At 42.1% G+C, this 12421-nt stretch overlaps 1 protein-coding gene across 2 annotated transcripts in view; it reads left to right on the top strand.

Moving 5' to 3' along the window:
* Positions 1-12421, top strand: part of pcxa (pyruvate carboxylase a) — a 493922-nt gene that overhangs the window by 28049 nt on the left and 453452 nt on the right. For both annotated transcript variants that reach the window (XM_060936332.1, XM_060936333.1), the window contains 4 exons: positions 1126-1267; positions 1354-1538; positions 8655-8820; positions 11040-11185. In XM_060936332.1, coding sequence (XP_060792315.1) covers positions 1126-1267; positions 1354-1538; positions 8655-8820; positions 11040-11185 — 639 coding nt within the window. The remainder of the gene's footprint in view (positions 1-1125; positions 1268-1353; positions 1539-8654; positions 8821-11039; positions 11186-12421) is intronic.

The following is a 12421-nucleotide window of genomic DNA, read 5'->3' as shown; positions in this document are numbered from 1 at the left end:
CATGATTTTTTTCAATCATTTTATTTTGTTCAGGATAGCAGGGTGCAACTTTTCCTTACTAAGCGTCATTGTTTATCTCCTACCGTTCCGGATCTATAGGGCACGGTGACCAGACGTCCTGGTTGTTGCTGTGCTTTCATGATAGTGTGTGGGAATAGGAGCAAAATGGTAAAGTTGAAACATGAATCTATTTTCTGGTGACCTAGTAACATTAACCATGGCATAAATGATGATAGTGATATTGTGACCAAAATACTGACACATACATAATCCAGATACTCGAACTGCCTTGCTGTAAAATGACTGGCGGCAAATTCAAAATAAAAACATCGCTAGGTATGACTGGAAATTGGACTGAGACAGAAAAACAACTCTTGGCTGTTCATGCTGAAGATTGACTTGGTAATGTCTCAGCTTGTTTTTTTTTTTTTTTTTACAACATGGATTTGCTGCATAATGAATTGTATACATCATATCCGACCTCGCATGTTTTACACGTCTTGTGGAGGTTTGCAATCCGTAGTATCCCGTTAAATACGGTCAGGTTCAAATTCACGACACCCGTTATGCTACCGTTATGAAAGACTGAGCGGGAATGAAAAGTTATCCATCATGTGTAGGGTTACCTCGGTACCTAAATTTTGGGTTTGTTACGGTAACAGTACTAGTTTGGTACCAATACGATCAATGAAAATTCCTACAAACTGCTGAAATTAATAAATATTAAAAGTGTAAACACATCTGGTTGGATGTATTGGCTCCTCCCACCACCACACGTGACCTGAGGCATTGTTTGTTTGCAGCCCACGTGTAGAAGGAGGCTCTACCTCTCCACGATCACTTGCCTGAAAAGCAAAAGATCATCAGATCGTACTCTGAGAGCTTTGACTGAAAGTTGATGGAAATGAACGTGATATTTGTACAAAATAATAAATAAATTCTGACAAAATGCTGAAGCTGAAAGGCGCAGTATGACACGACCGAATGACCCAAAAGGTTGAAAACACAATATTAAGCACAACTTTTATCCTGGAAATCTCATTTAACTGCTAATGCTTTCGAGAGACAATCATTAAATAAAAAAAAAAATCCTAATTTTCTGCTGTTTTCTCCCTCTGTGTCCAGATGTTGCTGAAAGTGGGAGGGATGCGTGCCGCTCTGGGTGTGTTGGCGGTGCGCAGGGCCTGCTGTCTGTCCCGCTTCGCTCATACGTCACCACAGACAGTGGAGTACAAACCCATTAAAAAAGTCATGGTTGCCAACAGAGGTCAGCCTGCATGATTTTTTTCGTTTCATGCTATACCTGATGTTTTATGGCGGATTGTTTTCGCGAATGTATCGAACTGTTTGCAGGAGAGATTGCGATCAGAGTGTTCCGGGCGTGTACAGAGCTGGGAATCCGGACGGTGGCCGTGTACTCAGAGCAGGACATCGGACAGATGCACAGACAGAAGGCAGACGAGGCCTACCTCATAGGAAAGGGCCTGGCACCTGTCGCTGCTTATCTCCACATACCCGACATCATCAAAGTGGCCAAGGTCAGGAAGATGCTTCTTAATCGATAGTTTGATCATTATGGATTCCCAAAACTTGCACTGTTTGGAAGATCTTTTCTTATGTATGTGTTGAAAGGTAAAAATCTGCATTATATATTAGCACCCTTTTGTCTAAAATGTCTGACAGGATATTACACGGTTGCGTGAAGATATGAAGGTTATCTTCAAGTGGCGAATGTATTCACGAGTGAAAATATTTTCAACACGAGAAGATAAACTTCATATCTTCACGCCACCATGTAATGTTCTTTTATATTATATGGACACATCCATACACGCACAAAAAAATGCAAGTTAATCAAAAGAATTTTAATTTTGAACCGGTTCGCCATTTTGACAAGTCAGGGGGAAAACACTGGGAGTTACGTCATCGGAGTGAAATATCGGGAATTATTATACACACAGGACACTTTTTCAATGGAATAAAAACGTGCATTCTATTCCCTTCTAGCATGTTTGATAGCATGCAATATTGTTAGCATATCGCTTATCCTATGTATATTATGTTACTCTACCCAACAGAGAACGAGCATCGAATATGGTTTACGATATTGCATGGTTGTCAAGACAACATGACGTCACACATCGGAGCTGATGCGAATATCCAACGAGAGAGTTTTCTGCTGCGCGTGCACAGAAGCGTTTCTTTGTTCGCCAGGAAAAAGAGAGACACGTCGAACTCCTGAAAGGCTACCAAAAATTCATTAGATATTCTTCATACATATTTACAAGAGAAAAACATACCAACGGACATCGAGAAACTGGAAAAGGGACACATCAGAGACGTAAAACTTCTGCGCTAGTGAGTGAGCGACTAATTTGTAAACAAGCATGACCGCCAGGTTTGCTTCGTTAAATACGGAAGATTTTGAGAGAATTTGGAAAGAGAAAGACGAGTTAAACACCCGAAAAGAATGTGCATGTGTTATTATTATTATAATAATAATAATATTGGCTGTCTTTTTTTCATGATAGATATATTCCATTCATCTACTCCTCTTCAACTCATTCAGTATCATGCTAGCTGAATGGAATATATCTGATATGCCATGAAAAAAAGCCAGCCAAAATTATTTAAATATGTCACTCAGATCCAGGATGTATTTTGAATGAAAAATGTGAGTTTTTCAACACGAGAAAATAAACTCCATATCTTCAAGTCATCGTGTGATTTCTTTTTATTATATCGACACATTCACAAATAAAAAGTACCCAAATTAATTAAAACAATTCATTGATTTCCTCACGGGTGACTTGTCAAGATTTATGTTACAGTTTTGGCTCTCCATTGCCCCTTTTCCACCAAAGCGGTTCCAGGGCTGGTTCTGGCCAGTGCTTAGTTTGGAACCGGGTTTTCTGTTTCCACTGACAAAGAACTGGCTCTGGGGCCAGAAAAACCGGTTCCAGGCTAGCACCAACACTCTGCTGGGCCAGAGGAAAGAACTGCTTACGTCAGCGGGGGGTTGGAGTTGTTAAGACCAACAACAATAACAAGACCGTGAAAGATCGCCATTTTTAAGTGACGAGAAGCAGCAGCTGTACAAACGCGAAGTCATTTATTAGGATGCAGTGCTGCAGCACAGCAACCTATGGGCTCCCCTAGGGGAGCCCATAGGTTGCAGTGCAAAGCACTGCAACTATTGTTCTTCTACGTGTTTCTTCTTCTTCTTCTTCTTCTGTATTCTTCTTCCTCCTACGCAAATTTTGATTTCGAATAACTCAATAACCGTACGTCGCACACAGACAAACAATATATCAAAACGTGCGGCTCGATCGGACTCGCTATGCTATTACTTTTCTCTACAGAATACGATTTTTTCGCGACATAGTCGCGAAAAAATCGCCCCAAAAAACCCCATTCATTTCTATGGAATTAATTGAAAAAAAAAAGCACTTTTTCAAACATCCGCTGCTCTGGCATGCTTTCACCTAGAGACGTGATTCAAACTCTAAAACGTAGGAAAACTTCTCCTCTGTGGATCTGGCATTCAACTTTTCTGCTAGGTTCTACACTTTCGGATCAGTCCCGGCTCAAACGCCATGTGGGTTCCGGGAGAAAATGCGGCTTTTGAATGGGTGTCTGTTGTGTTACACACCAGTGGACCTCGTTAAGTCAGAGTGGAGAGGGGTTGAAAAAAAAGGTCAAACTTTCTCGCTTAAACTGTGTTTTCAGCCACAAATTTCACTCTACAGATATGATTTTCTCAAAAGTAGTAGTAAAACTTGTCCTGATTCACACAATGTGTCTACCTAAACGACAGGATTTACAGTTTTTGAATGAGAAGCCTCAAACTGAGAAGAGGGCAGCCGAATGGCCTCATTGACACCCGTTATAAATGTGACAGAAAAGTCAGTCATTTTTAAATCGCTCTAGTGTCCTTATTTTTAACACTACAGACAAAAAAATACATCATTTTATTCAGGAGACCCTTCTAGCGCTCACTGTGAAAGAATTTTGTGAATAGCTGCTTCCGTTGTCGAGTTATTTGTCATTGTTCGAGGCCTGTTCCGTAGTAAAACACAGCACAAAATTCAAGACCTTGTGTGTCTTATCTCATTGACACCCATTATAAATGTGACAGAAAAGTCAGTCATTTTTAAATCGCTCTAGTGTCCTTATTTTTAACACTACAGACAAAAAAATACATCATTTTATTCAGGAGACCCTTCTAGCGCTCACTGTGAAAGAATTTTGTGAAGAGCTGCTTTCGTGGTCGAGTTATTTGTCGTTGTTCGAGGCCTGGTCCTGAGCAAAAAAACAGCAGAAAACTCAATACCTTGTGTGTCTTAGCTCTCCTGAGGCCCGTCGCCATGCCGACTGGGGCCAATGACAGGGCAGGTTGGGGGGGGGGGGGGTTGCTGTCTCAAGCACACACATAAATCATGCTCAAAATTTCAAACTTAAACTGTGTTTTCAGCCACAAATTTCACACTACAGACATAATTTTCTCAAAAGTAGTAGTCACACTTGTCCCAAAAAAAACCCCATTCATTTCTATGGAATTAATTGAAAAAAAAAAGCACTTTTTCAAACATCCGCTGCTCTGGCATGCTTTCACCTAGAGACGTGATTCAAACTCTAAAACGTAGGAAAACTTCTCCTCTGTGGATCTGGCATTCAACTTTTCTGCTAGGTTCTACACTTTTGGATCAGTCCCGGCTCAAACGCCATGTGGGTTCCGGGAGAAAATCCGGCTTTTGAATGGGTGTCTATTGTGTTACACAAGTGTTGAATGGGTGTCTATAGCGCTCCTGCTCAGGCCCGTCGCCATGCTGACTGGGGCCAGTGAGGTAGCAGAGAGGGGGGAGGGGGCTGCTGTCTCAAGCACACACACAAATCATGGCATTGTAGCTTCATAGCAGGTCACACATTCACGGCCAGCGAACATGCGTGACCGAATTGCTTCGCGCACTGCATCCTCTCACAATTTCCCCCGGGGAATTGTCCGGTCTAGTTATTATTATTATTGTTGTTGTTGCTGCTGCTTCTTCTGTGTTGTTTTTGCTTCGATATTCGCGCCAAGGTTTATGCAAACGTAGCGACGTAATGACGTATACAGCGACGTAACTGACGTATACAGCGACGTAATGACGTGGCTTCCCTTAGCACCGCGAGCTATGGAAAAGCAAACTGGTTCTCAGCTGGCTCGCGAGTTGAACGAGTTGTGAACCAGCACCAGCACTGGCCCCGAACCAGCCCTGGAACTGATTTGGTGGAAAAGGGGTACATGTGCTGGATGTAACTCGTATAAAAAAAATACAAGAAGTATATTTCCCAGTAAAACACTCATGTGCCTCATATATATTATTTACCAGCTGGGAGGTCCGTATCATGAAATACCGCGACCGAGGTCTTGAAAGTACTGACCGAGGCCCTCTGGCCGAGGTCACGGTATTTCACCATACGGACTGACCTTAAGCTGGTAAATTATATATTTATTTTTTTCTTTCCCAAATTCTAACAGAAAACGAGAGCGCCCAAAAGGGAAAACTGAGCCGAGGCGAGCCGCCATTTTGAATCCTCATTCATGGGTGTAATGTAAATGGCTTCCTCCTCGGTATACAAGTGCACTTCCATGGCAGGAAAAAAAAAAACTACATTTTGCCGCCTATGTAGTCCCCTATTTATACAAAATTGAGTCATTCAGGATTCAGCCATGTTTTTGCTTGGTGTTAGCAACAGTTAGAGGTTTTTGGCTTTCTCCTGAAATGTTTTCTTTTATTTCGTCTTCCTCAGGGTAGTAAAACTTGCTTTCGCTGTGAACACTGTCATTATCGTGATTCATGATGTAAAATTAACGCTATTCTCCTGAGAAATGCGAAAATAAATGTTGACAGAAATTACTACTATGTATATTGTTGTGAATGAGCGAGTCGTCAAAGGTCCATAACTGGGGTCCGTATCGTAGGATACGGACCTACTCGCCAGCCAATCAGAGCGCAGGATTTGATGGAAACTGGACCGCGAAAAAAATAAATATATTTATTTGTACAAGTCAGTACAAGCGAAAGGTAGGAGTGGCGTCTCCGATCCGATGTTAGCTACAGAAAGGCAAGATGCCTGAGGAGACTTGTGATTAATATATATGAAATATACCAAGTGATTTTCATCCATGCTTTTAATGATGAAATTAATTTAAACACTCTAACAGTTGCACAGTATCTGAGAAATAACTTCCTGTTATCACAGGAAGAGTGAAGCGGTTTCTGTCATGAAAACGTTCCTCTGTCAGAAAAGAGTTTACCGCTGACTGACTGTTACGAAGCACTGAAACTGGAGACTCCTTCCAAAAATGTGAACTTGCCAAATCATTCCAGAAAACAATGACTTGTGACTTTTTTAAATCAGTTTATATAGAGCGCGTGCACGTGACGTCACGAGGTCACGTGATATTTGTTTATCTGCCATCTTGGACGGCAAGGCCGCACATAGAACTTGGACGAACCCGTTCTAATTATCAAGTGTGTGGGAGTAGATCTTGTTCAGCATTTGGTTGTACCAATAGACAGGGCCAAAAGGAGGGCCTGTCATTTTAAAGATTCCCCGCAGACGAGGAGAGACGCGCAAAATGGGTGTCCGCTGTGCGAAGAGAAAACTGGTACCCCAGTTCTACCAGCCGAATTTGTAGTGAACACTTCGTATCAGGTAGGTGTAATCTTCGAATACATTTATATCTGATATTGAATAATAATTCTGCACAGATAAAGATAGCGGTGATTTGTGATTTTTTTTTCAGACAAAAACATACATATTTACAACCCTGTCATTATCTGGAACCGAGTTTAGATTTCGAACATTCTTACGATAAAACGTCCTGCATAGTCTCTTGATGATAAACGTCTTAATGCCACTTACCCGTGAGGTTATCAAGTAGACATTCTTCTTCGGAACCTTCCAGAGGTATAGTTGGGATACCCATCCCGCAACAAAATATTTATAAGCTTCCAGGCTCTTGTAAGCTTTGAGGGCTTTGCCAGTGTATCAAGAAAATTGTAAATGTCGTGGTAGGCCAGATCGGGCAAATTGCCGGCACCGCAGCTCCGAATTTCCCTGAACAAGGATTGCGGCAAGTTGTACGGATCTGCAATCCCCAACCTGGAACACTTTTCCACGTAACGCTGCCTCACGTCACCTTCAAGATGCTGAACAAACTTAGACAAGTTATAGCGCGATGTAGATGGGGTATTTTCCGAATTTTCTTGGGGATTACTCCCTGGATCCATTACGCTCGCGCAAGGTAAACAATCCTGAAACCGTCCAATATGGCGGAGCAAACACGGACAGGTCACGTGACTGCACATCCTCTATAGTGCATTTGGTCTTTTAAATGTTTTACAATGTATTAGAAGGAACACATTAATATGAATGTGTGAGTTAAATTACAGGCGGCACAGTGGTGTAGTGGTTAGCGCTGTCGCCTCACAGCAAGAAGGTCCAGGTTCGAGCCCCGTGGCCGGCGAGGGCCTTTCTGTGCGGAGTTTGCATGTTCTCCCCGTGTCTGCGTGGGTTTCCTCCGGGTGCTCCGGTTTCCCCCACAGTCCAAAGACGTGCAGGTTAGGTTAACTGGTGACTCTAAATTGACCGTAGGTGTGAATGTGAGTGTGAATGGTTGTCTGTGTCTATGTGTCAGCCCTGTGATGACCTGGCGACTTGTCCAGGGTGTACCCCGCCTTTCACCCGTAGTCAGCTGGGATAGGCTCCAGCTTGCCTGCGACCCTGTAGAACAGGATAAAGCGGCTAGAGATGATGAGATATGAGTTAAATTACATTTGTTAAAAATGAACCTCACCTTCTGACCAATCAGAATCAAGAATATCAAGTTCAGGGAGATGTTTCCTCATTAGCAAAGATAATATTTCTCTATTTAAATCTTTCTAGCAAACGTGTTTAGGTTGGACTGCTTGTTAAAATGTTTAAACCCGTGTTGGTCTTAGGATTTATGCATCTTAAGAAGGTTGCTTTGGTGTAAAGGAGTGTAAAATAACACGTTGTGCTTGTCAAAAAGCTCATGTGATCATCTGTAATCCCAAAGCGAAATCCGTTCATATGTATCATGTTTAAACTTGCTCTTGATTATGAAAAGCAGGTCTCATCCATGTGAGGTTTCACAAAGAATGGGAAGCTCACAGACGTTTAGGTTGTGAAAGGATGATTCAGTAATGATCATCCAGTCTGCTCCTTTGCCTTTGTGTGCTTTGTAACGAAGCTGATTGTGAATGACGTAATGTGTGTTAAAGTTGAGTGCGGAGTTAAATGTGAGTTCTGTAGGGTTGGGTTCCAGACACAGGAACCAGATTAGTGGATAAGATGTAAAACGAATAGTCTGTAGTTATTTTAGCCTCAGGCAGAGGTCAGCCTCTCGCTGCTCGAATCAGGGGTGCCGAATTTATGGCACCTGCTGGAATCTGGAGTCTTGGACAGGAATTCCAGATAGGATTCATTTGTGTGATGGCCATGAGTCTTTCTCCAGACCTGAATGGACGAAAGAGTGGACTATCCACTCAGTGGAGACGTCTTTTATGTTCTAGTTTCTGCCTGTCCTGCTGTATGAAGATCTGATACTAAAGAGCTGAATGGTTTCTCTGTCTGTCCTTTAGGAGAATGACGTGGACGCTATCCATCCAGGCTATGGCTTTCTGTCCGAGAGGGCCGATTTTGCTCAGGCATGTGCCGACGCTGGTGTGCGCTTTATCGGTCCAACTCCTGAGGTGGTTCGTAAGATGGGTGACAAGGTGGAGGCTCGTGCCATTGCTATCCATGCTGGTAGGCACATGAACAACTCGCCATGGAGAATTCATCCTGATCTGCTCAGATGAACCGAGGCATTAAATACTCTCTTGCTTGAAACGAAGGGCCTGTTCTGATTTTCTTTCCCAGTTACATTTAACAATTATTCAACAAAATCGAGTCGTACATGAGCTGATAGCTGACAAGGCGCATAGCAACGAGATTATGTCCACGTTCACTGGATATTGAGAAACCGAGCGTTTTTTATTTTAATTTTTTGCAAATTCGATAAATAAAAACTTTGTATGAAACGTCCAACAAAACCACTTGCGCTAAACAAACCGGCGAAACGACAGTAGCAATTTGTGAAAAATATTTTATAATAATTCTTGAAAAACAAAAAGTTCTTGGCATCAAATACTTTTATTCCGTTTTTTTTTTTTTTTTGAGGTTATGTATTCGAGTAGGGTTTTTATTCCGTCCCCGGCTGGTTCAGCAAAAAACTCCGATTTTTTTAAAATTTATTTTTATTTTTTATTTTCCTCTCTCTCTCTCTCTCTCTCTCTCTCTCTCTCCTCACGGTATACGAGCTGATATCCTAGTAGTAGAGTAGCCAATCAGAGCGCACGATTGCTCATATCCAGTAAATGTGGATAGAATAATTGGAAGTAGTTCCTTTATCTGAGCTTTGATTTATATTATGTTTGTATACAGTACTGTGCAAAAGTCCCCCCCCCCCCCCCGGTGCAAATTTTGTTTTAGATGTTTACCTTATGGCTTCCGCATTATTGCATCAGTAGAAAGCATTGTATATTTCCAGAAAAGTTTAATGCTACAGACAAATGCAAAAAAAAAAGTGGCAAATTGGTCCAAGATGCTCAGTAAAACTTACCAGCTACTTTCCCTGTAAAACTTCAAATTGTACCAGGGACTATTGTATGTGGTTGGTGGTTTATTTATTTATTTTAAATAAAACCGCAAAAGGTTGTCAAATATACACTACCGTTCAAAAGTTTGGGGTCACTCAGACAATTTTGTGTTTTCCATGAAAAGTCACACTTTTATTTACCACCATAAGTTGTAAAATGAATAGAAAATATAGTCGAGACATTTTTCTGGCCGGCGGCACGGTGGTGTAGTGGTTAGCGCTGTCGCCTCACAGCAAGAAGGTCCTGGGTTCGAGCCCCGTGGCCGGCGAGGGCCCTTCTGTGTGGAGTTTGCATGTTCTCCCCATGTCCGCGTGGGTTTCCTCCGGGTGCTCCGGTTTCCCCCACAGTCCAAAGACATGCAGGTTAGGTTAACTGGTGACTCTAAATTGAGCGTAGGTGTGAATGTGAGTGTGAATGGTTGTCTGTGTCTATGTGTCAGCCCTGTGATGACCTGGCGACTTGTCCAGGGTGTACCCCGCCTTTCGCCCGTAGTCAGCTGGGATAGGCTCCAGCTTGCCTGCGACCCTGTAGAAGGATAAAGCGGCTAGAGATGATGAGATGAGATGAGATTTTTCTGGCCATTTTGAGCATTTAATCGACCCCACAAATGTGATGCTCCAGAAACTCAATCTGCTCAAAGGAAGGTCAGTTTTATAGCTTCTCTAAAGAGCTCAACTGTTTTCAGCTGTGCTAACATGATTGTACAAGGGTTTTCTAATCATCCATTAGCCTTCTGAGGCAATGAGCAAACACATTGTACCATTAGAACACTGGAGTGAGAGTTGCTGGAAATGGGCCTCTATACACCTATGGAGATATTGCACCAAAAACCAGACATTTGCAGCTAGAATAGTCATTTAGCACATTAGCAATGTATAGAGTGGATTTCTGATTAGTTTAAAGTGATCTTCATTGAAAAGAACAGTGCTTTTCTTTCAAAAATAAGGACATTTCAAAGTGACCCCAAACTTTTGAACGGTAGTGTATAATTTTTTTTAATATGTAGAAATGTTTTCACTTATTTCTTTAGGAGGCATCTTTGCTTTCCAACATTTATTTGCATGTGCCTCAGACTTTTACACGATACTGTATAACAGGAGCCAAATCTGTCAAAATAATGATCACAAAGCCAGCAAGTCATTTCCTTATGTTGCTTCCTAAAAGGGATAACCCATTTATTTAGTTCTGTCAAACTTTTTCCAATTTCGAAGCGATTCACATGGCAGAAACGAGGCTTTACGTCTGCTCTACTTGTACTTGCCAGGCATGTTGTGGTTAAACAATCACTCGGTCATCACTGTGTGTCTGTGTATCCTTTCTGTATAGGTGTGCCAGTGGTCCCTGGAACAGACGCTCCTATCTCCTCCTTGCAGGAAGCGCAGGAGTTCTCCAACACGTATGGTTTCCCAATCATTTTCAAGGCGGCGTATGGGGGCGGGGGCCGAGGCATGCGGGTGGTGCGGGAGTACGAGGTGAGTCAAGCTCGGGAGATCACGACTGCTTCAGTGCAATTCTTGAAATGCAGATTATCACGATGTGAAGATGACGGCGAATAAAGCAGCAAGCCACTTGAGAATGTGGCTTGTTAACTTTTTTAAGTCATGGGTAAAAACTTTCGGAAACCCCATTACCTGCTCCAGCATCTCTGCTCATTTATAGTTTGGGTGCCAGTGCGACCGTAGAGACGTTTTGCTTCAGTGGCCCGTCACAATTATAATTTCCCTAGCCTCCGAATCAGCAGAAAGTTTCTGCACGGTTGTACTTCCTAGAAATTGCTTGGGGTTTGCAGTTAATACTAGCTGCCTTGCAGTGAAACATCGTCTCCTCTTTATTTCTTCGTTTTTATTATCTCCGTCATTAATTCCAGCCTTTTTATCGTTACCTTTTCTGTCCATCTCATTGCACCATTCAGCTGCGATTTTAAAGCCGACTGAAACCGACCTCTGATGCCAACATGTGATTAATATACAGTAATGTGAAGGTTTACTGTTCTACATCCTGGTTCATTAATACAGAATTCAATTCAATTGTGTATTTTACAACAGCTTTGAACACAACACGGCCAGTCACAATGTTTTTACAAAGCTCCGGTGTGTACGTATACAGTACTGTGCAAAAGTCTCAGGCACGTGGAAAGAAATGCTGTCGACCAAAAATGGCTTAAAAATAATGAAATGAAATGTTTCGACATTAAAAAAATACAGTAATCAGTAAGCCGTAATAAATGAAACAAAGTCAATATTTGGTGGTTGTTTTATTGTGGCACAAACAATAATTAAGATGACCCCCCCCCCTGAAATCTGGAGTGTGCATAAGTATTCACCCCCTTTTGTATGAAACCCCTAAATAAGAGCTGGTCCCAACCAATTCACTTCACTTCATAAGTCACATAATTAGTTGATTTAAGCTCCACCTGTGTGCAATCAGTGTCACATGATCTGTCACATGATGTCTGTATAAATCAACCTGTTCTGGAAGGACCCTGACTCTGCAACATGACTAAGCAAGCAACATGAAAACCAAGGAGTCTCCAAACAGGTCAGAGACAAAGATGTGGAGAAGTATAGATCAAGGTTGGGTTATAAGAAAATATCCCAAACTTTGAATATCTCAGGGAGCACCATTAAATCCATTATAGCAAAATGGAAAGAATATGGCACCACTGACGAGAAGGCCGCCCACCAAAACTCACAGACCGGGCAAGGAGG

Source organism: Neoarius graeffei, chromosome 12, assembly GCF_027579695.1.
Source record: "Neoarius graeffei isolate fNeoGra1 chromosome 12, fNeoGra1.pri, whole genome shotgun sequence".
NCBI classification, from domain to species: domain Eukaryota; kingdom Metazoa; phylum Chordata; class Actinopteri; order Siluriformes; family Ariidae; genus Neoarius; species Neoarius graeffei.
The sequence above is the reverse complement of the archived record's forward strand: the minus strand, read 5'-3'. Positions and strand labels throughout refer to the sequence as shown.